The 24,423-nt window shown below is 41.9% G+C and overlaps 2 protein-coding genes across 2 annotated transcripts in view; both read left to right on the forward strand.

Annotated features, from left to right (window-relative positions):
* LOC146676677 (protein NLRC3-like) overlaps positions 1-24,423 on the forward strand; it is a 157,268-nt gene that overhangs the window by 17,634 nt on the left and 115,211 nt on the right. The window contains exons 8-9 of the mRNA XM_085402108.1: positions 1,587-1,763; positions 4,134-4,307. Of these exons, the coding sequence (XP_085258234.1) occupies positions 1,587-1,763; positions 4,134-4,307 (351 nt within the window). The remainder of the gene's footprint in view (positions 1-1,586; positions 1,764-4,133; positions 4,308-24,423) is intronic.
* LOC146676678 (uncharacterized) lies at positions 14,125-15,715 on the forward strand. The gene is made up of 8 exons (XM_085402174.1): positions 14,125-14,513; positions 14,602-14,669; positions 14,748-14,930; positions 15,049-15,110; positions 15,211-15,258; positions 15,339-15,374; positions 15,453-15,606; positions 15,684-15,715. Exons 1-8 carry the CDS (start codon positions 14,353-14,355, stop codon positions 15,689-15,691), a joined length of 720 nt encoding a protein of 239 aa, XP_085258300.1. The 5' UTR covers positions 14,125-14,352; the 3' UTR covers positions 15,692-15,715.

Consider the following 24,423-nt stretch of genomic DNA (forward strand, 5'->3'; position numbering starts at 1 on the left):
GGCCCATCTCCCGTGACATCACGCTCCAAAGCCCTATAGGTGGGAAAATGTACCATGTCGACCAATCAAAAATGATATGGAAACATGACATTTGGTTGTTTAGCAAAAGGGGGAAGTTTTAGGAGTGACCGGCAAGAGAGAACGAGTGAGCGAAAGAGAGAGAGAGTTTTGATACGTGAGAGATTTGTGACGTTTACCGTGTTTGGTCTCAAGTTAGTTTGTTGTCTTGTGTATTTAGTGTGTAGCTGTTGTTTTGTTTTGTGTGTCAGTTCTACTAGTGATCGTCACAGTTGCTGCCTTAAAGCCAACAAAGGCAGATTGCAGTGTAAACGCTGAGTGACACACCTGCTGTCAGACCTGCAGGTTTATCCCTGTGCTGTTCTCATATGTGTTAGAGTGACACAAACTATTGTTTGACACCTGATTGTTCTGTAAATAGTTTGAAATGATTATATGAAAAACGTCTGAGCCTTGGCTGCATTTTTTGGTAAATAGTACCATATAACTTTGTTGTTTGCAAAACGTGTGCGTATTTTTAAAAATGTACAATCTCTATTTGCATTTCAAGTTATGAAGATGATTCGTTAAACATGTGTGTGGTTTTTACAGTCAAAATATCACTTTCTACTTGTATTTTAAATTTTGTCTGAATTTAGATAAATTGTGCTGATACAGTTGGTCAAAATGAGAAAATAACAGATTGGCAAGATAAACTGTTTTTAAAGGTAAAATATAGAGGCCACATCAAAAGTAGTCAAGAAGGGTTAAAGGCTAAAAGCAAAGTTGTCACCAAGTACTGTTTATATTTGTGTGTATTGCTGCAGCTTTTTTGAGTATTAATTTGGTGCCTTTGTGTGAAATAATGGTATTGTGAGTGATCCATATAGTCACAAAGAATAGCCACTTGTTTCTGTGCTACCAAAGTTCCCCGGCTTTCATTCAAAATGTGTTTATCGTCAGCACCTGCACATTAAACTACTTAAACATTATAAATGTCTTCAAGCTCACACTGAGGCCTGTGGGGTACTATCAGCCACTGAGACAGTACACACATTTATATGTGTTTGTATATGAATATTTCATACTTTAAGACTGCCTGTTTATTTAAGGGAGATGAACAAAATACATTGGAATTGTACAAAATAATATCATGGATGATAAATTAAATAGATTTTAAGTAGATGCTTGTGCATTCTTAAAGTCTTATATGTTGAACTGAACTATGTGATCTGTTCAAAGCCTTAATCTTAATTTGAAGTGAAATGTGCATTTTGAGTTTATACACTATGTATATAAGGCGACCGTTTCCTTTTGCAGTATTTTTGTGTGGTGTACTTTTCTATGTCTTAACAAAAGGGGAACAAAGGTGTTTAAGTTCACCTAGGATGATGTGTTTTAATTTTCACATGGTCTTGCTTGAATTTGACCCTGACAAAGGCGTATGAACTCTGTCAGCTGTTTGGAGTTTCCATTTTCTAAACTTCTACATTCTGAACCTTCTTCAGCTCTGAACAGATGATGAAACACTGAATGATTTCAAGCTCACACTTTGTCTAATAAACTTACATCTTTCATTCTTTATACAGATTGAGTCGCTGTGGTTTGTCAGAGATCAGCTGTGATTATCTGGCAGCAGCACTGAAGTCCAACCCCTCCCATCTGAGACAGCTGGACCTGAGCTACAACAACAAGCTGCAGGATTCAGGAGTGAAGCATCTGTGTGGTTTCCTGGAGAGTCCAGGATGTGGACTTGAAACTCTGGGGTCAGTCAGCATGTTTTAGTTGTGCTGAGATGAATATGATGTGAAAGTTGTGCTGACACTAAACTGCAGACATCAGGCTGATATTATACTGATCCACACTGAGGATCTTCATGGTAAAGTCTGTTTTCTTCTTCTCTGGTTTAGTCCATTGACTGCAGCAGAACAATGTTCACATTTCAAACCTTCAAAGAAGAAGAAAAATCCTCCACTGGATAATTCACTGTGAAACTCTCCAACTCTTCATTCCACCTTAAAGTCTGTCTGACACTGAAATCCAAAGCAAAATGTGTGTTTGCTTTACAGACAGCAGTCCAACACAAACATACACACATCATCCAAAACACAGTCCAACATCCAAATCTCCTCCACTGCCAGCATGAATGATGGGAAAGAGAAGGAGGAACACTCTGACATTCAGGGTTAGAATGAGTTTCATGAAGCAGACTGTGAAGATCAAAGCTGCATTAGAAAGCTTACATGAATGAATGAGTGGACAGAAGTGGACAGAGATCATCTGAAGCACTTCAAAGGCTTTAAATCAGCACATTTCTCTTTATTCTTTATCAACTCTGTTAGTTTCTCTCAGTTTTCTGTGGAATGAAGCTAACAGCAGGCTAATAAGATGCTGACCAATAGGTTTCTATTAAAGGTTGTAATTTGTATATGAAAAAGTGCTTTGGCTCAGCAGGGATCAGCTTACAGGTAGAATACAGCTGCTGGATGGGATTAGCATGTCATAGCTATCTACCAAACTGCTAACTGGGGGATTTCAGGCCATCTATGGATCATTTTTGCTAACTGTTTATTCAGCTTAGGCTCACAGGGCTGCAGCCTGTGCCCTAGCTGTCATAGGGCAAGAGGCGTGGTCCACCTGCACAGGTGAGCAGTCCATCACAGGGCCAACAGAGAGAGACAGAGAAGCACTCTCTCACATCCACACCTACAGCCAATTTAGAAGCACCAATGAACCTAAGCAGCATTTCATTGGACTGTGGGAGAACATCCAACCTCCACAGAAAGGCCAACAAGCTTCAACCTACAACCTTCTTGCTTTAAGGCACTAGTGCCAACCACTTTTCCCCATTTCAGCCCAAATCCTGCATCTTCCTGTTTCTGACTCCAGGCCAGCTCCACTAACACTTTCTCATCAGACACTGCCACCTAGTGGAGGAAGTCTTAGTCCCATTTGAAGCTTCAGATGACAGTTAGTTCCTTTACAAAGAGGTGGAGGTGGTGGGGCCACAGCACCATCATCACTGAGTGCCATAGGACACTTAACATTTGTTTCCATATGCTGGGAACTTCCTGTTGTTCCAAGGAGGACTGGAAAATGTGTGAAAATCTCCCAGTCAGTTCCTCACAGCACACTTCAATCATTCCCCTCCCACAGCATCAGGACCAGGGCTTTTTCTCTCTTTGGTCCCACTAAGAGATTTCCACACAAACACCTCATCAGTGGGACTCTCAGAGCTACCAGCCCTTTGCTACAATCACAAAGCTCTTCATTGAAATCAATGATATCAAAGCTGGAATCAAATGAGTCCAAGTCTTCTGCTGATTCAGCATCACATTCATCTTTGCTCCTTGTTCTGCATCCCCACCATGGACTTCATTCCTTTCCAAGCCAGCCTTGAGTGTCCTTTATTCAGCTCATCCTCTGCTTTACTTTTACACCTGATTTTAGCTGCTTTATCTCTCTTTCAACAAGTTTCTGTGCCTCAATCTTTTTCTTCTCTCCCTCATAACAAGACAGCTTCTTCTGCCTGAGAACATGTTGGAGTGATTTACTAATCCAGGGCTGCTTATTGGGGAAAATACTTCCTGTTTCCAAAGTAATCCCCATTTTTCCCAGAAAGAAATGTAAGTAGAAATCGATGATCTAAGTGAGAACATGAGCCTTTAAAAAGTCCCAGTGGGTGCAGTCAAAGCAGTCCCTCAGTCCCAGTATAGAGTCTTTGGTCCAGACTGGAACAACTGTGTGCCCAGTTTGAGCTCTCTTCAGTCCTGTGACCTGACAGACCCAGAGGGGCCATCACATCACATTTAGAAGCTCCCCTAATGGAGCCACAACACATGTCCAATACTTAGTCTGTCTTGTTGGACCAACTGGAAGAAATGATTCAAGGACTTAGTCACAGAACAGAGATTCAAATCTCCAAAATCCAACTGGCTGCATCAGGACATATAGTCTGAAACTCTGCACAGTTTCCTGTTTGAAGCTGCTTCCTGTTGGCTTCAGCTGTTTGGAGTTTCCATTTTCTAAACTTCTACATTCTGAACCTTCTTCAGCTCTGAACAGATGATGAAACACTGAATGATTTCAAGCTCACACTTTGTCTAATAAACTTACATCTTTCATTCTTTATACAGAATGAGTTACTGTGGTTTGTCAAAGATCAGCTGTGATTATCTGGCAGCAGCACTGAAGTCCAACCCCTCCCATCTGAGAGAGCTGCACCTGTGGAGAAACAACCTGAAGGATCCAGATGTGAAGCAGCTGTCTGATCTTCAGCAGAGTCCAGACTACAGACTGGAGACTCTGGGGTCAGTAGAGTGATGGAGTGAGTGGGTGGTGCTGTCAGCAGTATTGTACTAAACACAGTCAGTATGAAACAAAGATCCAGTGTTTCCTGTAAAGCTGCAGCTTCTCAGTGAAGCTGTGAGAGGAGAATGGTGACAGGCTTCAGGATTGGACACAAACACTTCCTGTTTCTGACCTTTATGGTCACCATAGTAACGGCTGACACGCTCTGATCAAACACTGTCAACAGCCAATCAGCTCTCTGAACAAAGCAGCACGCAGACCAATGACTGCATTCATTTCCAAGTTTAAAGCAGTGAAGAACACAGTCTGTAGGTGAGGAAGAATTTAGTGAGAGCAGATGTTTGGATGGAATTCCTCCAGTTAACAGCTGGAACCGTCCATCTGGATTGTTGGGCTTGTTGTTGGGGTTCCTACAGAGCTCAGAGTGGACACACCAAGGTTCTTCTAATGAATGAAAGTCCAAACTCAAACTAGGAGGGAAAAACATTTTCATCAACTTCAATAAAAATCCAAAGATTAGAAAAAGTGAAGCAACAATGAGTCCTAGTACAGTCCCAGCACTGAAGTCCCTGCTGCTCTTTATACTGGATGTGCTGCATCACTGACTGACAGCTGATGAAGAGTCTCTGGAAACACTCGTTTATCTCCTCTGCTCTTCCTTCTTCTCTCTGCAGGTGGAGCTGGTGATGGTAAACAGGACGGTGTGTGTGCTGAGAGAGGAGGAGCTGTGTCCTGATGATCCAGAGAGGTTGAAGCAGCAGCAGCTTGTGTGTAGAGACGCTCTGACTGGGCCATGTTACTGGGAGGTGGAGAGGAGAGCTTCATCCAGCAGTGACTGACAGAGGAATGAGAAGAAGTGCAGATGACTGTCAGTGCTGCAGAGTGAACTGCTCTGAGAACAGCTCCACTGTCAGACACAATGTAGAGTCCAGCATCATCCCTGTGTGTCCCTCTGGATCTGACAGAGGATCATCAGTGTATCTGGACTGCTCTGCTGCTGCTCTGTCCTTCTACAGTCTCTGCACAGTCTCTGTCTGACTCTGGCTTCAGACCCTCCTGGATCAAACTCACCTGGAAAGACTTTCAAATTCAAATTTTATTTGTCACACACACAACCATACCCAGTATGACATGAGGTGAAATGCTTGAAGCTGTGCAATGCCCGACCATTAAATGACAGTGGTTTTACAGTATTTACAATTTACAGGTTGTCAGGTTTTGTATTGTTGATTATCATTTATGCTTAGAAATATCTACTTATATATGCTCAGAGTTTTATAATTAGTTTTAGATTGGTAGAGGTTTGATCCTTAATAGTCTGCAAAGGCTTGGTGTGCATTCCAGAGTGTTCTGGCATTCACACCTACATCCTGGGAGCATGGGAGAGGTCGTACCTTGTCTTACTGTTTTATGGTAGGATAAACGTATCTATATCTGTTTTAGTCTAAGTGCCTTTTGTTTAGATGAACTGCTGGGCCCTATTTCAGGAAGCCGGTTACAAGTAGTTCAATCAACGCGGAGTTGCTTTAACCCCAATTAAGCGCGCGCACGAGCGCTTAATTGGGCGATACATAAAGCCCTGATTAGTGGAGCACAGATTAAGCAAGTCACCATGGAGACGGAGGGAAAGAAGGCGCGGTCAATGTATTTTACAGCGCTTGAGGCCAAAATTCTGATGGCAGCATATGCCGATAACATGCAAATTTTGAGGAAAAAAAGTAACACAGCCTCAGCTGCAAAAGAAAGGGAGCATGCATGTTAAAACATAGCCGACAGAGTCAATGCGTGAGCGTTAATTTAACCATTGATCTAGGGATTTCCACCCATTTAACACGTTATTTTATTATATTTTATTTTATTTTTTATTTTATACATTTTATTTTGTGACGTGATGTGAGCGCAGGTGCAACCCAACAGGCCCCAAACGTTCCTGGCAGCAAGTAAAAATGAAATATAAAAATATAGTCCAAACAGGTAAGGTGTAATTGTATTATGAGCCATAGTGCTTGGTCTGTTTGTCCCATGTAAATCAATTGCAGTTAGAGGCTACATTAATTTTCTTTCTGTAAGCACTTATTGAAATTATCTGAGCACATTACAAGTACATATTTGCTTACTCTGTATGCTCAAATGTGACCCGTTATAGCCAACAGAAAAAAAGCGGAGGCCCGAAAAACAGGTGGGGGTCCTCCACCACCACCACTCACTTGGCTTCCACATTTGTGATAATGTTGGCAGCATCACATATGATCTTCACAGTGCAGAGAACACAAATTAGCATCCATTACTCTAATGAAATAATTTGTTAGTTTGAAATGCTACAGGGAACTATGTACCTGCACATTAATGCTGTGGAAAGACTTCCTGTTCACATAGTCTCCTTCATTTACTGAAGGAGCAATGACTGGAATGTGAGTGCCATCTATACAGCCAATCACGCCTAGGAACCGTGAAAATAAATGTAAAATTTAAGTAGTTCAAGTATCACCACATCATGAATTAAGTTTTGTTCATCCTGATACCTGCAATTTTGTGGAATCCCTCTTTGATAAATCTTGTGGGTCTATGACCGGGGAACACCACAGACGAGTACAGGAGACGTTTCAGTGCAACTGTAACATTCCTGACTGCCCGACAGACGGTAGCCTTGGAAACGTGCTCAGCGTCACCAATATTATACAGAAAGCTCCCGTTTGCAAGAAACCGAAGTGCAATACAAATAATATGTACAGAACTGAGAGGATGTCCGCGATGTGTCACATGAGCAATATTAGGCCTGAGGATGTTATTCAAATAACTTATAGATTGTGCTGAAAAACGGTAACGTTCACACAGGAAATCATCAGGAAATGATAAAATGTCCAAACGCGCTCTAGGACTCATTGCCAGTTATCCCAAACGCTTTATTGCAGATGTTTCTACTCAGGGTGGCCCAACCAGTTATTAGGTTTAGGGGGCAATCACTTTTTCCACACAGGGCCATAATAATGGCCGCCTTAATAATAAATGCCTTGATTTAGGAACTACTTTTAATGTTTACTTGTGCTATTTTGCAAAAAAATAAAATCTCTGCAAAAACATCAAAACTGCTGACCGTCTGACCTCAATATGAAATTATTAATCTTTTGACAAAAAACATTTAGATTTGTAAAAATAAAGAAACCATAGAGGAACAAACAATGTTGTTTGCTACGTTCTAACATGGCAATCTAAATAACAGTAATGCAAACATATATATTTATCAATAAAAACAGATCGCCTTTTCACTGTTACAAAAGTCAAGTACATCAATGTTTGTTCAGCTTTCATAAATGTAAGTTTGTAAGTACATAGTACATTTTTTGGTCCAACTTCTTTTAATACATGCAACACATTTCAGAACATTTGGGACAGAGACAACAAAAGACTGGAAATACTTCGTAAAAATCTGGTGAAACACTTTAAAGCCAGTGGGATTAAATGGGAAACATAAAATTTAATACTAGACAAAGACCGATTGAATCATGAAGCAAAGAATTAATAACTAAATCACAAGTAGAAAATGTTAAGCAGATATTATTGGATAGATTTTGGTGTAGAAAAAAATGACAAGAAATGAAAAATGAAAGTTATCTGGTCTTTTTCTTTAAAGAGTAGCCTACTGCAGAGCAGCAACACTGACAAAGACCATCATCACCAATACTGCAGCTAATACAATGATCCAGGAGGAAACTTGAAAAAGCAGGAAAAATGTGACACTGATCAAAATGAATACATCAATTATTGATCAAAGAGAAAATGCATACTAGCACAATGCATTGTTATTGCATCTCAGTTTCTCACCATCACTGATAATCTGACGTCTGCTGGACCTCAGGAATCGTCTCCATCACCTCTCTGTGAGGAGCAGAGAGCACTCGTGCTGCACATCCCACCTGTGTGCTGTGTTTACGTGAACCTGAGAGCACAGCTGTAGTGGTGACAGTGAATGTAGCGTTGGTGTTGGACACACTGACAGTGTTGTACTGTGAGAAGCTGAGGTCTTGTTGTGAGAGTGTTACAGTGGGAGCAGGTCGACCAGTGGCTGAACAGGAAACAACCCACTCTTCAGCAGAGTTTGACTCTCTGACATCAACAACAGGTTCATGCAGCTCTGTGAAGGATCAGGAGATATAAAATAAGGAGTATATTGTTAAAGATACATTGACTTCTAACACATGTAACGCATTAAGGTAAAATTTCTTACCATAAGGATGTGTTACACGATTTATGAACCCCAGTTTGTTAATTATTTGTTCATTATTCATAACTATATACTTAATTTTTTAAAAATTAAGTGTTTTTGGTCAAATGGAATTTCTTTTTGGGTAACTTTAGCCCCTTTTAGCCCTCTGCCAAAATGTTTTAACCTTTCTGTCTCTAACAGTAAAACATCGTTCCTTTATCTTCTGTGTCTGGTGTGTTGGTCAGGATTAGCTAGCTTGGCAAAAAGTTCACATTAAACAATTAAAGTGTGTTACTGTGAGGTGTGTGTTCGTACTACGAGTCACAGCTCGAGTTTTCTTGCGGGTGAAGGTTTTTCACCTCGCTGTCATTCTTGCATAAAAGTGTTTGACCCCTTCAGGAAAAAAAACGAAATTTGGGATTATTTTTTGTTTTGTTCATTGTGTGTATTTGTTTCTACTTTTTACTTTTTCTTTTACTGTGTACAGCACTTTGGTCAACCTGTGTTGTTTTTAGACATGGTTATTGATTGATTGATTGATTGATTGATTGATTGATATGTCTTTGATTAAAATACAGCCTACTCCACATCCTCCAAGTTACAGAGAAGAGGAACCATCTGGGGTGAACTTGTGCACTTGGTATTGGCTGTCATGGTCCCTGTGCCTCTCCGGCTCGCTCATGTTGGCCACAGGTTTGTTTTGTTTTCTCTCCTGCTTCCCTGGGTGGAGCTCATTGTGGGCTCTCACCCTTGGCCCACGTATCTGCGGTGATTTCTACACCTGTTGCTGATCAGGCGGCGTCCCCCTTGCCTATTTAACGCTGCGGCACGGAGTATTCGGCACTGGAACGTTGAACCTCCCATGTTCGTGCTCTCAGCTCTCCTAAGACAAACTCTCTCAGTGTTGTGTGGCGTATTGATCTAATTGGACTCTTTGTGTTTAGATCTCCCCGGAACTGGTGGCGGACCCTGACCTGTGATCCCTGTGTGTGTCAACATAAGTGGAAATTGGAGCGAGAGTGGCTGTGGAGAAGCGAGTGTGCGTAAGAAGAGGAGTGGCAGAGTTTGGGCCGAGTGGAGAGCGAGTGTGGATTCCTTCCCCTGGAGCCCTGAAGCCCTGCCCCATTCACTGTATATACACATCACTGTGGTTTCCCTTCTGTGTTAATAAATTGTCAACCCTTTGCTTGCCAGAACGCTGCCTGCGTCTGAATCCATCTGTTAGCCCTGACATTGGATACCTGGAAATCAGTGAAGGGACCATTAATGCTTCAACTTGTACACAGGTTTGAGAGCAACCACCCAAAAGCTTCTGCTAATAAACACTAGTCTGTGTTTGTGATGCAAATGTTTCTGGCTGTGTTCACAAACATTTAGTAAGGTGAGTGAGGAATATTAATACTTATTATTAGATCATTAGCAGACTGTAGAACTTGACTGCACGCCAAGGTGGCAGTTCAGCCATTTGATTCATGTTGCAGCAGCTCATGAGTGAATGAACATCGTGCAATAAAAGTACTTCTAGAAGTACATTTTTGCAAAAACGGACATTGTGGAGGAATGTAGGGAAGACACGAGGGAGCCCGATATTTTACTCAAACGTTAATCGCTGCATCACACAACTGAACATTCAAAGCGCCAAAACCTAACCCTCTCACTTCCCGTTACACTGGGTACGAGTGGAGCTACCTGGTGGTATGTACTTACATTTATTTAAATTTACTTGAGTAGGGTAGAGTCATGCTAATGACCTAATAATTTTATTCAGGTGTGTTGCAGCAGAGATACATTTAAAAGCTTCAGGACGCTGGCTCTCAAGGCCTGGACACCCCTGCTTTACACAAAGATGGGTTAAATCACAGTGCAAAGAATGAATGAATAAATGAAATATAAACAATAAATAATTATTAAATAGTCTTACACATCAATGTCATTGGTTGACTTTTGAAGTATTTGAATCCTTATTGGGTTCCCTGAGTGACAGAAGGATTAAAACACTTTAAAATCAGTACTGAAAATATGTGCAGACATTACTGGATAGATTTAGGGTTAGAATCAATAAATCACTATCATGTTAAACACTCTTAGAGTTCAAACCTTCGTAGAAACATAAGTCCAGTATCATGGAATTAAACCTGAAGGTGCATTTGAGGGTGCAAAACGTTTCGTCGGCATTGTTGTGTTTGTTTGGGAGAAAACGTACAAACACACAGTGCAGCACTTCAGAGTTACACTGCTAGCGATCGAAGATTTATGTAAATTCGACAAGCTAAACGCATTCTGTACTGTACAGCAGGAGTCCCCAACCTTTTTGCACCACAGACCACTTTAATGTCAGACAATATTTTCAGGGAACGACCTTTAAGGTGTCGCGGATAAATACAACAAAAGAATAAAAAAAAGAAACTGTGGTGTTTTGTAAATATAATAATAAACGTGACTTGAGCTGTGCGCCAACAACAATGACAGTGACATCCTCCTCTCTGCTTTTTAATGCTCTCTGGTCGCTATGGTAACGCGTAAATAGTTCTTTCAAAATAAGACACACAACTACAACCATACATTTCACACCGGAGGATCAACTCTCGCGGAACGGTACCAAAAGACTCACGGACCGGTCCGTGGGCCTATTAGGGACCGCTCCTGTACAGGAGACACTGGACTAGATTGATTGACAATGGTCTACAGCAATCAGAACGCACAACGCGATGTACTGTAAAAAAAATAAATGAATCAGCGAAACAGCAAGTGTCACTTTTGGCCATGAACAATTTAGGGGAATTTTTATGAACAAACCCAGAGTGTTAAAAAAAACTTAAAACCATTTTTATTTCTCAGCAGCATCAATAGTAACAAAAACGCAATTTAGTTTCGCTGTCAAAGTCGATTTAACTGAAGTTACGTGTTTCCGGTTACTGTGGAGCTCCACAGCAGCTGCAGCCAGAAGCTGTTTCTACAGGATCCTGATGGACACTCAAAGCTTTTAGAAAATGTCCTCATTAGTTGTTTGCAGCAGAATATCAACCGATGTGAACCAAAACAACAAAAGTGCTCTGCACATGTGTGTGAGACTACAAATTCTAGAACCAGAACTGCTGATTTCATTACTCTGAACTTTTAAAGGCAGGTTTTGTATCTGAGAGCAGGGACACTTGCTGTGTTCAGTGTGACTCGTCTCTGCAGAAGGTCAGGGCTCTGATAGTTGCAGTTAGCGGGTGACTTACTGGGCAGGTGGCTCCTGAGTGTCTGTGGGAGTCAGGGTTCATTATGGTCCTGGTTGCTACTGGAAATAAAGAAACAAAAGGAGTGTGTGTTGTTCAGGAAGTACAGACTGTAGCTCAGCAGGTAGAATTACTAACTGGAAGGTTGGAGGTTTGATCCCTGGCTGCTCCAGTCTGCACGCCACGGTATCCTTGGGCAAGATGTGGAACCCCGACTTGCTCTCCGATGCATCCATCATAGTGTCATTGTTAGAAAAAGAAGTGCTTGTGTGAATGAAGCACGCTGTATAAAATGCTGTGACTGCTCATATTGAAAAGCAGCTCATAAGAACTGGTTCATTTTCCAGATAATTCCACTATTAAGACAACAGACATTTGGGAGGCTTTCTCTGAGAGTAACACTGAAAGTCTTGCTGCTCCTCCACAAAATGAACTTCAGATTAAAGACACAGCTCAGCTAAACACAACTCAAACTAATCTACACTATTTTTCTTTATTACGCAGCGTTTTTATAACTATTTCCAGATGTTTCTAAAGATGAAAACAGAATTAAACTCCAGCCTGATGCGTTTCTGAGGTTCCTGACTCTGACCGTCCCTCAAACGCCTCTCTGGGCGTTTCCTTCCGTCGCTTTCGTGAATGTTGTGGCGCAGTTGATCGTCTCGAAGTTAAGGTAACGTTAGCAGTCTGTACTGTTTTCCTGGCTGACATCAGCTGTGTGCAGCTTAGTTTCAGCATAAATCTGCTTTTTTTGCTCGCTTTCTGTATAATATTGGTGACGCTGAGCACGTTTCCAAGGCTACCGTCTGTCGGGCAGTCAGGAATGTTACAGTTGCACTGAAACGTCTCCTGTACTCGTCTGTGGTGTTCCCCGGTCATAGACCCACAAGATTCATCAAAGAGGGATTCCACAAAATTGCAGGTATCAGGATGAACAAAACTTAATTCATGATGTGGTGATACTTGAACTACTACTTAAATTTTACATTTATTCTCACGGTTCCCAGGCGTGATTGGCTGTATAGATGGCACTCACATTCCAATCATTGCTCCTTCAGTAAATGAAGGAGACTATGTGAACAGGAAGTCGTTCCACAGCATTAATGTGCAGGTACATAGTTCCCTGTAGCATTTCAAACTAACAAATCATTTCATTATAGTAATGGATGCTAATTTGTGTTCTCTGCACTGTGAAGATCATATGTGATGCTGCCAACATTATCACAAATGTGGAAGCCAAGTGGCCAGGCTCTGTGAGGGGTGGTGGTGGAGGACCCCCACCTGTTATTCGGGCCTCCGCTTTTTTTCTGTTGGCTATAACGGGTCACATTTGAGCATACAGAGTAAGCAAATATGTACTTGTAATGTGCTCAGATAATTTCAATAAGTGCTTACAGAAAGAAAATTAATGTAGCCTCTAACTGCAATTGATTTACATGGGACAAACAGACCAAGCACTATGGCTCATAATACAATTACACCTTACCTGTTTGGACTATATTTTTATATTTCATTTTTACTTGCTGCCAGGAACGTTTGGGGCCTGTTGGGTTGCACCTGCGCTCACATCATCACAAAATAAAATGTATAAAATAAAAAATAAAATATAATAAAATAACGTGTTAAATGGGTGGAAATCTCTAGATCAATGTTTACATTAACACTCACGCATTGACTCTGTCGGCTATGTTTTGCCATGCATGCTCTCTTTCTTTTGCAGCTGAGGCTGTGTTACTTTTTTTCTGCAAAATTTGCATGTTATCGGCATATGCTGCCATCAGAATTTCGGCCTCAAGCGCTGTAAAATACATTGACCGCGCCTTCTTTCCCTCCGTCTCCATGGTGACTCGCTTAATCTGTGCTCCACTAATCAGGGCTTTATGTATCGCCCAATTAAGCGCGCGTGCGCGCGCTTAATTGGGGTTAAAGCAACTCCGCGTTGACTGAACTAATTGTTATCAGCCTTTCTGAAACCGAATATTCCGAGTTGGACAGTTCGGGGTTACTCAACCCTGAGTATCGTTTTTCACTCTGAGTTTTCTAAACCGGCTTCCTGAAATAGGGCCCTGGTGAAGGTAAAAAGTGTGACTGGATCTATAGACTGGAAACAGAGAAACATGCTGAACATTTGAAGCTTTGCAGCAGAAATGTTCATGTTACAAATACAGCAGAGCTGATCTGGGATCAGTGTGTTCACACCTGCAGCTACAACAAGGTTTCATGTCTCCACACGTCAGCATGTGAACTTTACTCTGACTCAGTCTGAGCAGTCATATTTTTAAAGTTAACACATCAGCACACACAGAGCTGAGCCCCTCCCACCTGTGAGCTTCAGGTGGAGTCCCGCCTCCTTCCCGGATGAAGCTCACCTGTGTGTCCGTGTTTAGTGTCCAGGGGCCCGTTCTTCGTACGTCGCTTACTACATCCAAGATCAAATGAAACATCCAAGATCAAATCATCGCGCTAACCGTGAGCTCGCTAATCCGGTTCCCCGAACACACATGCTGTTGACGATTACTACAGCTGGATGAAGTAATGCGCGATCACTGGGTGCCGTAAAAGGGGCTACGCATCGATAGCAGAAACAGTGATCGGCAAGCCTCTGATTGGTCGGCGAAAATGTCGAAGGAGCGCGCACAGTACTTCACCGCAGCGGAGCAAGAACTCCTGATTGAGGGATTTCAGGAGTACCAGAGTGAAATTAAAACGCAAGGTAACAGTGCGAAGGCTGCAAAAGCAAGGAGAGAGGGCTGGCAGAAAGTTGCTGACAAATTAAACGCGTAAGTAATGCAACATATTACATGGCACCATACCATATCATATTTTATCATATCAAATCATACCACATGATATCCTCTTACACATTAGAGCCACAACCGGACCCACCAGAACATGGGAACAAGTAAGAGTGAAATACAAGAACATACTACAGAATGGTAATATCCAACACTCATATTGCTGTCAGTCACTTGAAAAGACACCCCTGAAACAATCCCTGTGTTTGTGTATAACAGCAACCAAGAAAAGGGCAGAGCAACAAAAGACAGGTGGTGGTCCTGCACCCCCTCGTCACACCCCAGCAGAGGAGCTGGCCCTAAGGTTGAATGCCACCAGACCCATTGTTGAGGGCATCCCTGGGGGCAGCTCTTCCGGAGACCAGAAGCCGGGGTGCAGTAGCAGCAGCACCTACATAACTGGTGAATGGGCTCATGATTCCATGTGCACAATGTCAAATATGTGGTTGTTGCCTAAATGAAAATGCTATTCGAACTGTGACATTCATTCATTGGCACTGTGGGTTTTCTCTGTGTGTAGTGTTACATGACACACCATCACTTTTACCTGTTCCCATGGAAGGGGTGACTGGAACATGCACAGTAAGTTGGGAGATATACATATATCTGTCCCCACCCAATTGTACAGACCTATAGGCTGTACCACACCTCTTAGTAACACCATTGTGTTACCATTGCACAGGACAGTGACGCAACCCTGTCAGATGGCTGTGGTGTGGCGGAAGACCCTGTGAGTACATGCATGAATTGGCCTGAAATACCATCTACTTGTGTACTGCCATGTGTGTCTGACTGCAGTATGATTTGCAGGCCAAGAGGCCGGCAGAGAGGCCTGCTGATGCAGAGGTGGGCAGTGTTGTGATCAATTATACTGCCTATATGACATGTATTCCCCGTTAAATGTTGTCACCACAATTGACACAGGGTGACATACGTCTGCTCTACAAGAGAAGTCTCCAGCAAAAAATGGAGTATACTGAGCTGAAGAAACAAAAGCTCCTAGGTGAGATCGAACTACAAGCCCTAATGAGGCATAAACTACAATTGGAAATCGAGGTGCTTCAAAAGGAACTCCAGAGTAAGTAGGAATACATGTTCATACGGAGCACTATTGCTGACCCTGCGTGACGCAGTATACATGCTCTGTTTTCCCAGGCAACTGATGACTGGCCTGTGTGTGGTGGGACAGACAGCGATGCTCAAATAAACGTCAATAGAAAATGTGTCATGTCATGTTTTTATTATGCGAAATTGTGTTGCACAATCCTGTCCCGTGCAGCTCTGCCACTAGGTTGGTCCAGGTGCACTGGCTGGAGGTCATCATCAGGCTGCACCTCCACCACGGGGGTCCTCTCTCTTCTGATGGTGGCAATGTTGTGCAGTACGGCACATGCAACAATAATGTCACATGCCCTGTCAGGTGCAACCCTCAGGCGTTTTAGACACTGGAATCGTTCCTTCAGTTGCCCAAAGGTCATTTCAATGCGTGCCCTTGTCCTGGCTAGGGCTGCATTGTAGCGGGTTTGTGGCCCAGGGTTGGGGTCAGGGAACGGTGTCATGAAGTACTGCCTGCATGCATAACCTCTATCTCCGAGGAGGATCCCATCGTAGGCCCCTGTGTAATGAAGAAATGCTGTTATGTTAGGCCCGACATGAGTATGTAGCATCAACATAAGCCTCTTTTACTTACCACGCTCAAATGATGTGCATAACCCTGACTCTCTGAAGATCCGTGAGTCATGCACTGATCCGGGCCATTTTGCTTCCACATTTGTGATATGGCACATCGAGTCACACACCATCTGTGGGATTCCATTATGTGTGACCACACTCCTCCCATCGTATATTGCCATCTGGAGTGTTAGTATTGCTCACCTGCACATTTATACTGTGGCCCCCCTTTCGGTTGACAAAGTCCCCTTCAGTGGGGCCTGGGGGGGCCTTGATCGCAATGTGTGTGCAGTCTATGGTGCCAATCACATTCGGGAAGCCTGCGGACGTTGGAGCTACAGTTACCGACATAGGTCATGATTGCATCACATTCACTATCCAATTTACTGTACCTGCAATGGCGAAAAAGCCCTGTTTGACGACCTGTGGTCTTAAGTGGCTTGGAAAAACCACAAACACACCCAGGAAATGCTTGAGTGCCAGGTACACTTTGCGAATGGCCCGGCAGACGGCACTTTTCCCAACGTTCTCTGCGTCTCCACAAGTGTACAGGAACGTGCCACTCGCAAAGTAGCGCAAGGCAATGCACACAGTTTGTGCAGTTGTTAATGCCCGACTACGGTGGGTGGTACTCTTAACATGGGGATCCAGCAAGTTGGTTAGGTAGATGATACCCTCACGGGAAAATCGGTATCTCTCTATGAGCACACTGTCGCGCTGTGCTAAAGGATCCTGTCTATCCCGCAATATACGTTGGATTCTGAACACTCTCCTTATCACTCTTGCACCTTCCGCAATGGGTGGCTCGCGTAGAAACGGACAGGACATGGCTGCGACAAACTTCCCACTTCCACCTTCGCTTTTATAGCCGTGGTCTGTCATCTTGATTACACGACGTAATTTGCTATTCCTCTACTGTGGAATGTGTGTTGCATCTGGCGTGATCACCTACATGCCATAGCGTGATTACTCGTACATTTCCCTTTTTTTAGGGACTGACCTGTATGTATCTGTGTGGAATCAATAAAAGGATCAAGTGCTGCATTATCTTTAGTTACATTGATGTTATTTATTTGTGGTGAAACGGTGGCGGAATGTCGCTGTTGCTTTCGTATGATGACGCGGACATACCTGCGTGGCCGCGATCTAATCCTGTTTACATAAAGTAAACCTGCTCCCGAGCAGGTTTACGCTTACGGCTCTGTTGCTATGACAGCAAGTCCCGGATGAGCTTCGGGGAACCGACTGATCCAGGATCACGCGAAATCGTCAACAATCTAATCCGGCTAACCTACTTAGCGAGGTACGAAGAACGGGCCCCAGGTGTGGAGCGGAGCTTGTTGTTGGTGTGTGAAGAAACTGTAAGTTTGCTTTGTTTCCTCCTTTAACAGTTTGTCTTTGTATTCATGGAAACAGCACAAGCTAAAAAAAGTCACAAGTTAGTCTTTTACCTACATGTAGTTGATAGTTTCTAGATTCTCATGTCTGACTCTGCTTTAAAATACTGCGTCATAAAATGTCCGCTTTGTTCACACCATAAACGGGTTTGACAGGTTTTACATTTCGAAAATAAACTCACTGCATTTTGGTTAATGACAAAAACTATTTAAAGATAAATGCATTTAAACGATCAATTTTTTAAAAATATTTTTTTAATAAAAGTCACACGTTTCTGGTTAGGCATAGTATTTATACTATATTCCGACTTTTAAAATAATACAATACTTATTGAAAGTCATTGGTTTTTGCAAAATGCCGGGTTACAAATGTTATTCAGTCTCTATCTGTGAAATAATCTGTGAATAAAGGAACATGAACATGAACACTTCTGAGAAAATTTTTTTTTTGTCCAACTATTTACAGGGGCTTGAGTATAAAAGCTGAGATTCTTTAAGCTCTTCTTAGCTGAAAAAACTGTAACATAAATATGTTTTTGCTGAGCAGCAAGTAAAACTGCCCTATTGCCTAAAAGTAAATCCCTGATGCCAATTGTAAGGTTAATATTGTTGATTGTCATTTATGCTTAGAAATATTTACTCATATATGCTTAGAGTTTTATAATCGATTGCATGATGACAGAGGTTTGATCCTTAGTAGTCTGTAAAGACTCTGTGTGCCTTCCAGAGTGCTCTGGCATGCACACACAACTTGGGATCATGAGAGAGGTCATACCTTCTTTTATTGTTTTATGCCTTAACCTAGTCTTGTCTCCTCTGAGCTCAGTTTCTGAAGGCCTCTCATATTAAAATAAATAAAAAAATATAATGAGAAAATAAGAATTAAGAATATATATTTAAATCCCAACAATAGCTGGACTGCAGGTTTAGGGAAGCTGTTTATGGGGTCACATCTCCAGTATGAGTTTTGTCCAGTTCTCTCCCTCATGCACAAGAAACACAAAGAGCTCTGCTTGTTGGTGTTCAAAGCTTTTTGCTGTTGTAGTTGAATTGTCTCTGTTCCAGCGAGGGGTTGTGCGAGGCAGACCCATCACCAATCATCATCTTTATGCTGGCATTATGTCCTGTTTATGCTCTTAGTAAAGTATGTTTGAAAAGAAAAAGAAAGTCAAGTCATGCAGAAGGTTGAAGAGTGGTACACTATTCATGTTGAAAAAATAAATGCACTTTATTGATAATCCACAAGTTGCAGACTTAAAAAAAATATCATTCCATTTTTAATAAAAGTTGAAACTGCTCAGTGAAAAAAGGGAGATATAAGATACATTTAACTCTGACAAGACAAATATAAACATCTACAAATTAATTTGAAAATCTCCTCCCACTTCTCACCTGTCCTACAGGTTTTTTTTTTATGTCATAACACAAGCATTAGCAAAAACATGATCCGAGCAAATAATTTCATTTCATTTCAAATTCCTTGCACATAAATGCAATAACTCAGCAGCCGTGCTCACAAAGAAGCCATTCAACCTGCAACACAGTCTTGGAGGCGGAGCCCAAAGAGCAGCTAGCAGTTACAGTATGAACTCTCTGTAAGCAGTCAGCTTGGTCCTGGGCACTGTTACTGAAATGAAAGCTGCGTCTCAGATGGATGTTAGTCCAAAACATCAGACACGACCTCTGCAGCTCTCAGTTGATGTGCACATGAATAATTTGTGTTTCCTCTGCAGGTGAAGGTAGAAAGTGTGTGTGAGCTGATGTGAATTGAGCAGCATGGATCAGTGTGAGGACAGAGAGGAGGGAGTCCCTCCCTCTAAAAGCACTCTGTGTGGGGAACATGAGAGCCAGACCAAAGCTCAGAGGTGAGATGACCATCTCTAACTGTCCATGACTCTTCTCCATGTCACAGCTCAGCACTCACATCACTGCTCCATCATTATTCACACTCATACCTCTGTGTGTGTTGTTTTAAAGCCCAGAGCTGTGGGGCGTACCAGGCTCAGCTGGACATAACCCTGAAACTAATCCAGAGCCTGGACCTGAACCCAGCTGTGTTTCCTTAAAGAGCAACGAGTCGAAGGATGTTGTTGTAAACTTTAACAAAAGACTGTTATGTGACAAAGAGTAAGTACATTATTTTTATGAGATTGTTCATCATGTCTTTAATTTAATATTTCCAGTTTTTCCTTCCTGTCTCATGAAGCTGTGACATTTATTGTTTTTCTTTTAGGATCAATAAGAGGCCAGAATCTCCTGGACCTGAACCCAGCTGTGTTTCCTTAAAGAGCAACGAGTCGAAGGATTTTTATATAAACTTTAAAGGCTGTTCTTCTGCTGCTGAGAGGTAATGTGTGTCTAGATGTTGTTCCTGACTCTGTATTTCTGAATAAATCCTCATGTTTAATATCAGCTCAGCTCTTTTTCACACATTTCTATGTTGGTGTGAAGCGGTGTGTGTTGGAGTGTTTCCACAAACACAGCAGTCAGAGTGGAAAGAGTGGATGTTGTAGGAGGTGTTTGTGTAGTGAAGAGGCTGAGTGTCTGTAGGACTCCAGCTGCTCCAGCAGGTGTCTCCTTTGTGCTTTGCTTCAAACACAGTGTAGGGAGGAGCTTCCACTCAGGTGTTTCAGGTGTTGCTGGATGGAGGAGGACAAATAGTTTTTCGCTTCAGTGACACTTCAGCAGCTCAATGTTCTGGGAGATGTTTGTCTTTATGAAGGTTTATGGATTCTTGTTCTTACTTTGGTGAAACTGAGCAATACATTTTCCATCTAACATTTAAAGTAAATTTCCAGGTGAATAAAAGATCTGCAGCTGCAGCCTCTGTGATGTTTCACAGTCTGAAAGTAACAAATTCAACCAGAGTTCAAACAAAGGCTTAATATACGTGTGTGTTTGATATAATGCCAACAAGTACAAACAGGTGTTCTTACAGGTCTTAATCACAGAGCTCTGATAAGTCTGGTGACTTTCACACTCAGCAGTTTTGCTGCCTTTTATTTTATATTGGCCTTTTTAAAGCCCTTCAAAGTCTCCCACATTCATACAGAGCTTTTAACACCAAACTCCTTTACAGTCCTTCTCCTCTCACACACGATCACACGACTGATTTGTCTGCAGCAGCTGTGTTACTGCTAGTATTTTATTATGTGTGTAATCTCCTCATATTGTTCCTGTGGTTTAGTTTGACTTCCTTCTGCAAACTCAGCTGCTCTGTTGCTGATACACGTCTCCATGAATATGATTGATCAGATGCTGCCAACACCATGTGTTTCATGTGAGCGCTCAGCTGAAACCCTGGGTTGACTTATCGAGTTAATAACAAGCTTCACGTGACTGTGAATGCTAAAGTGAATCAGATAAAGGAAAGAGACCCTGCTAATGTTGGACTCACTTCTTAGTGTAGATCCCAGGAGGAAGTTCAACATAGCCATTCTTTGTGCTAGCTCGACCAAACCTGAGAGCACAGTGCAGGATAATGATCATCATCTGTCTCTGTCAAGGACATTTAAAATCCACAAATAACAAACATAATTATATTTGATCATTAAAAATATGTTTTCACTTAAAAAAGCATGAGCACACTGGTGGATTACAGAAACATGAAAACTCGTTAACAGTAAAGTTAATTTAGGCGTAAACAAAGTGTCAAACATACTTAAGTAGGAGGACTGATGTTTGTGTTAACCCTCACATGGGCTGTACAACATTATATAGGGAGACAAAAACAGAGATTATCGTAGCCATCGCTCTCTCGCATGGACGTGGCAGTCTTGCTGTCTGCTGCGAATCCTCCCCGTACCTCCGTGACCTCGTCTGGTATCTGCTCCCTCCTCTGTAAGAGACAGTAAAGGAAAACACGTCTCTGCCTAGTCTTGAAAATCTAATCTTATCATCCATTGTTCTTCTAGGGCCTCTTCTTCTTGTGGCCTCAGCTAACTGCTAATATTTAAATGGCTAACATTAACATGTGTGCCAGCCAGGTTCACATTTATGATGAACTATGATTAATTAACTGATGTTGAACCTGGAGCTTTACTGACCTCTGAAATTCCTCCTAAAGTGTTATTCAGTGTTGTGACAGTCAGCTGCTTCAGCTGCTGCTGGGATGGGCTGTGGCAAAGAGAACAGAGAAAATCCAAATCAGAGTTTTTCTCTGAATTAAAAGGAAACAACAATATATTCTACATGGTGAAACTGATGGTTTCTGGTGTTTGGGTCTGTTTTTCTGTATTTATGCAGATAAAGTGTAAACTCTGATGAATTATACCATCAAATGTTAAAGGAAAATATCAGGATGAGTGTCTGTGAGCTGAGAAGGACGTGAAGCGAGCAGTTTATCCCAGAGCTGAAGCTGCTCTGTGTGCAGAGATGAGCTCAGATTCCTGCTGTGATTGATCAACAGTCACAGAAATGTAGACTTGTAGTTATTACTGCAGTATGGTCACAGCAGATACTGATGAACATGTATTATGAGGATGGGTGATCAAGTTTCTCACTCTCTCCTTTAAATCTCAGTTTTTTTCTTCTTCACAGTTTATCTGTTAATTTATTAATGAATAACACTGAAAGAGTTTCTGTTATATTTCCCCTTGAACATCAGCTTATTAGGGCGGCATTAGGAAATAGCCCCCCTCCAAAGAATGAATAAATGAATGATGATAATAATAAAATGATTAAAAAGCAGAGCTCAGAGTGGTAGAATGGTCAAACGTGGTGTTGCGACTTTCATCCGTAGATAAAGCCGCGGCTGCATTGCAACAGCCTCTTAGGAATATTGTGTAAGCTTGAAGAGCTTTCGTGTCCTCTGCTTTTATTGAAGACCAAGCAAGTGCTTTGCTCATGTAAGCCGTGGCAAGTTTATGTTCATTCCCAAAATGCTGCCGTAATAAACACTTCGCCTTTCTGAATCCTGCTTCTGAAGTCATGTGTAGGCAACTTCTTACAAGTTCTCTTGGTTGACCCTTTGTGTGTTGTTCCAAATAATAAAGACAATCTCCAGGGTTTTTATTTCTGCTTTCAATGTTGTGTTCAAACGATTTAATAAAAGTCTGGTACTGAAGTGGATCTCCATCAAAAACTGGGATCTCCTTTTTAGGCAATGAAGAAAGACTATGTTGTTGGATTAATAAAGCAGTGAGTTCGTTCTGCTTACTCATGACAGATAAGATGTTACAGTCTTCTTCATGACTAGAAATTTGAGAAGGTACATGTTTATTTTCATGTGAATTTCTAATGTTTGACTGATATGTCAAGGGATCTTCAGAAAGAGTCTGAGGTTGTATTGGAACTCTGCCTGTGGTTAAGAGAGATTGTGAGTCTGCAACATTATGCTCCCTAAAGATATGCACATGTTGCCTTTCATGTACAGGAGTATCCGGACTAGTATTCAACACTTGAGTTACCTTCTGTCTCTTTTCAAAATATGACTCCATACCATCTGATATTTTTGATAGTTTACTTTTGATACTGGATCCTTTTGAGCCTTTCAGTACTTTCATTTTTGCAACCGTGGCAGCTATATTTGTTTCCAGCTCCAGTTGCTCCCGCTGTCTCCTTAACTGTGCTTCATGTTCCTCCAAGGCATGTTTATCCTTAAGCACTTTTTGCCTTACCATCAGAGCAGCTGCTTCAGCTTCAGCCATTATTCGTGCTGATGTTGTACTTGATGCTCTGGAGTTTGAGCTTGAAGAACTGATTTTACTCTTTTTGCTTCCTACGTTTGAAACACTGTCACCTGGCTGTATTTCATCTTGTATGTCAGAATTTGTTTTAACCTGCTTTGGGGATGTTAAGATGTTATGTTTATCATTTGTGGAAGAAACTGTCTCCTTTGATAAAACCGTCTCAGCAGAAACGGGCACATCCAAAGTAACAGCAGTAGGCACTTTCTCAGCTTCATTGTCTTTTTCCATAAAAGGTCTTCCAGCTTCAAGAAGCCACTGTTTCACATCTTCAACAAAATCATCATTACATTTTGTGATGCGTCCAAACCAGTCAATATGAGCATCTTGTTCATCTTTAGGAATCAATAAAATGAATGCATCATGAACTGCTTTGGCATTTTTATACAAATCATTCAGTTTTTCCAAGTTAAGCAGCACAGCTTTTGCATTGTCATCCTTGTTCATCAATTCTTTAATATCACGAGTTAACCCTTTAATCTTGTTAACATGAGCTTTTCGCTCTTTCTGCAAAGTTTCCATTTTAAAAGCAAGCGCTTTAGCCGTCAGTTTTGCAGATCTTTTTTCTTCCAGTTCATGTTCGGCTTCTTTTATTTCACTCATCGTCACTTTTTCACATGCATCAAAACAACATTATATTCCACAGCTTCACAGATAGATCACAGCCAATACTTTTCTTCCGTGTAAACCATTGCGCAGCAGCGTCACAGGCTGTCAAAACCAGAGCAGCGTCCTCCAGCTTGCCAAATCAAGCACACGCACGCACACAACGCAGATCAAACCAATGTCCCCAATGGACAAGCGATGACACTTACAAACTGTGTTCAAAACATCCAATAATACACAGAGTGAATCCGCGTGTCCTACCGCTTCTGAAGTGTCTGTTGCGCTGCGTTCCACCATGCCAGTGTGACGGTGCCGTTTCCAATTACTCATTTGAGAACTGCGTCCACTCATCTGACAGCTCCGTGACTCCAAAACGTATATCCAAAAATCCTCTTCATTGTTTTGATGCGTGCAATAAAAGACAAGGTTTTCTGTTGACTAAATGTTGCGACTTTCATCCGTAGATAAAGCCGCGGCTGGCTGAGTTGGTTGTGTCCCTGTGACGCGCCTCCAATAATCCATAATGAGTCGTAC

This window comes from Rhamphochromis longiceps, linkage group LG3 (genome assembly GCF_057381845.1).
Source record: "Rhamphochromis longiceps isolate RC_006_pf linkage group LG3, R_longiceps_female_GT1.1, whole genome shotgun sequence".
NCBI lineage: Eukaryota > Metazoa > Chordata > Actinopteri > Cichliformes > Cichlidae > Rhamphochromis > Rhamphochromis longiceps.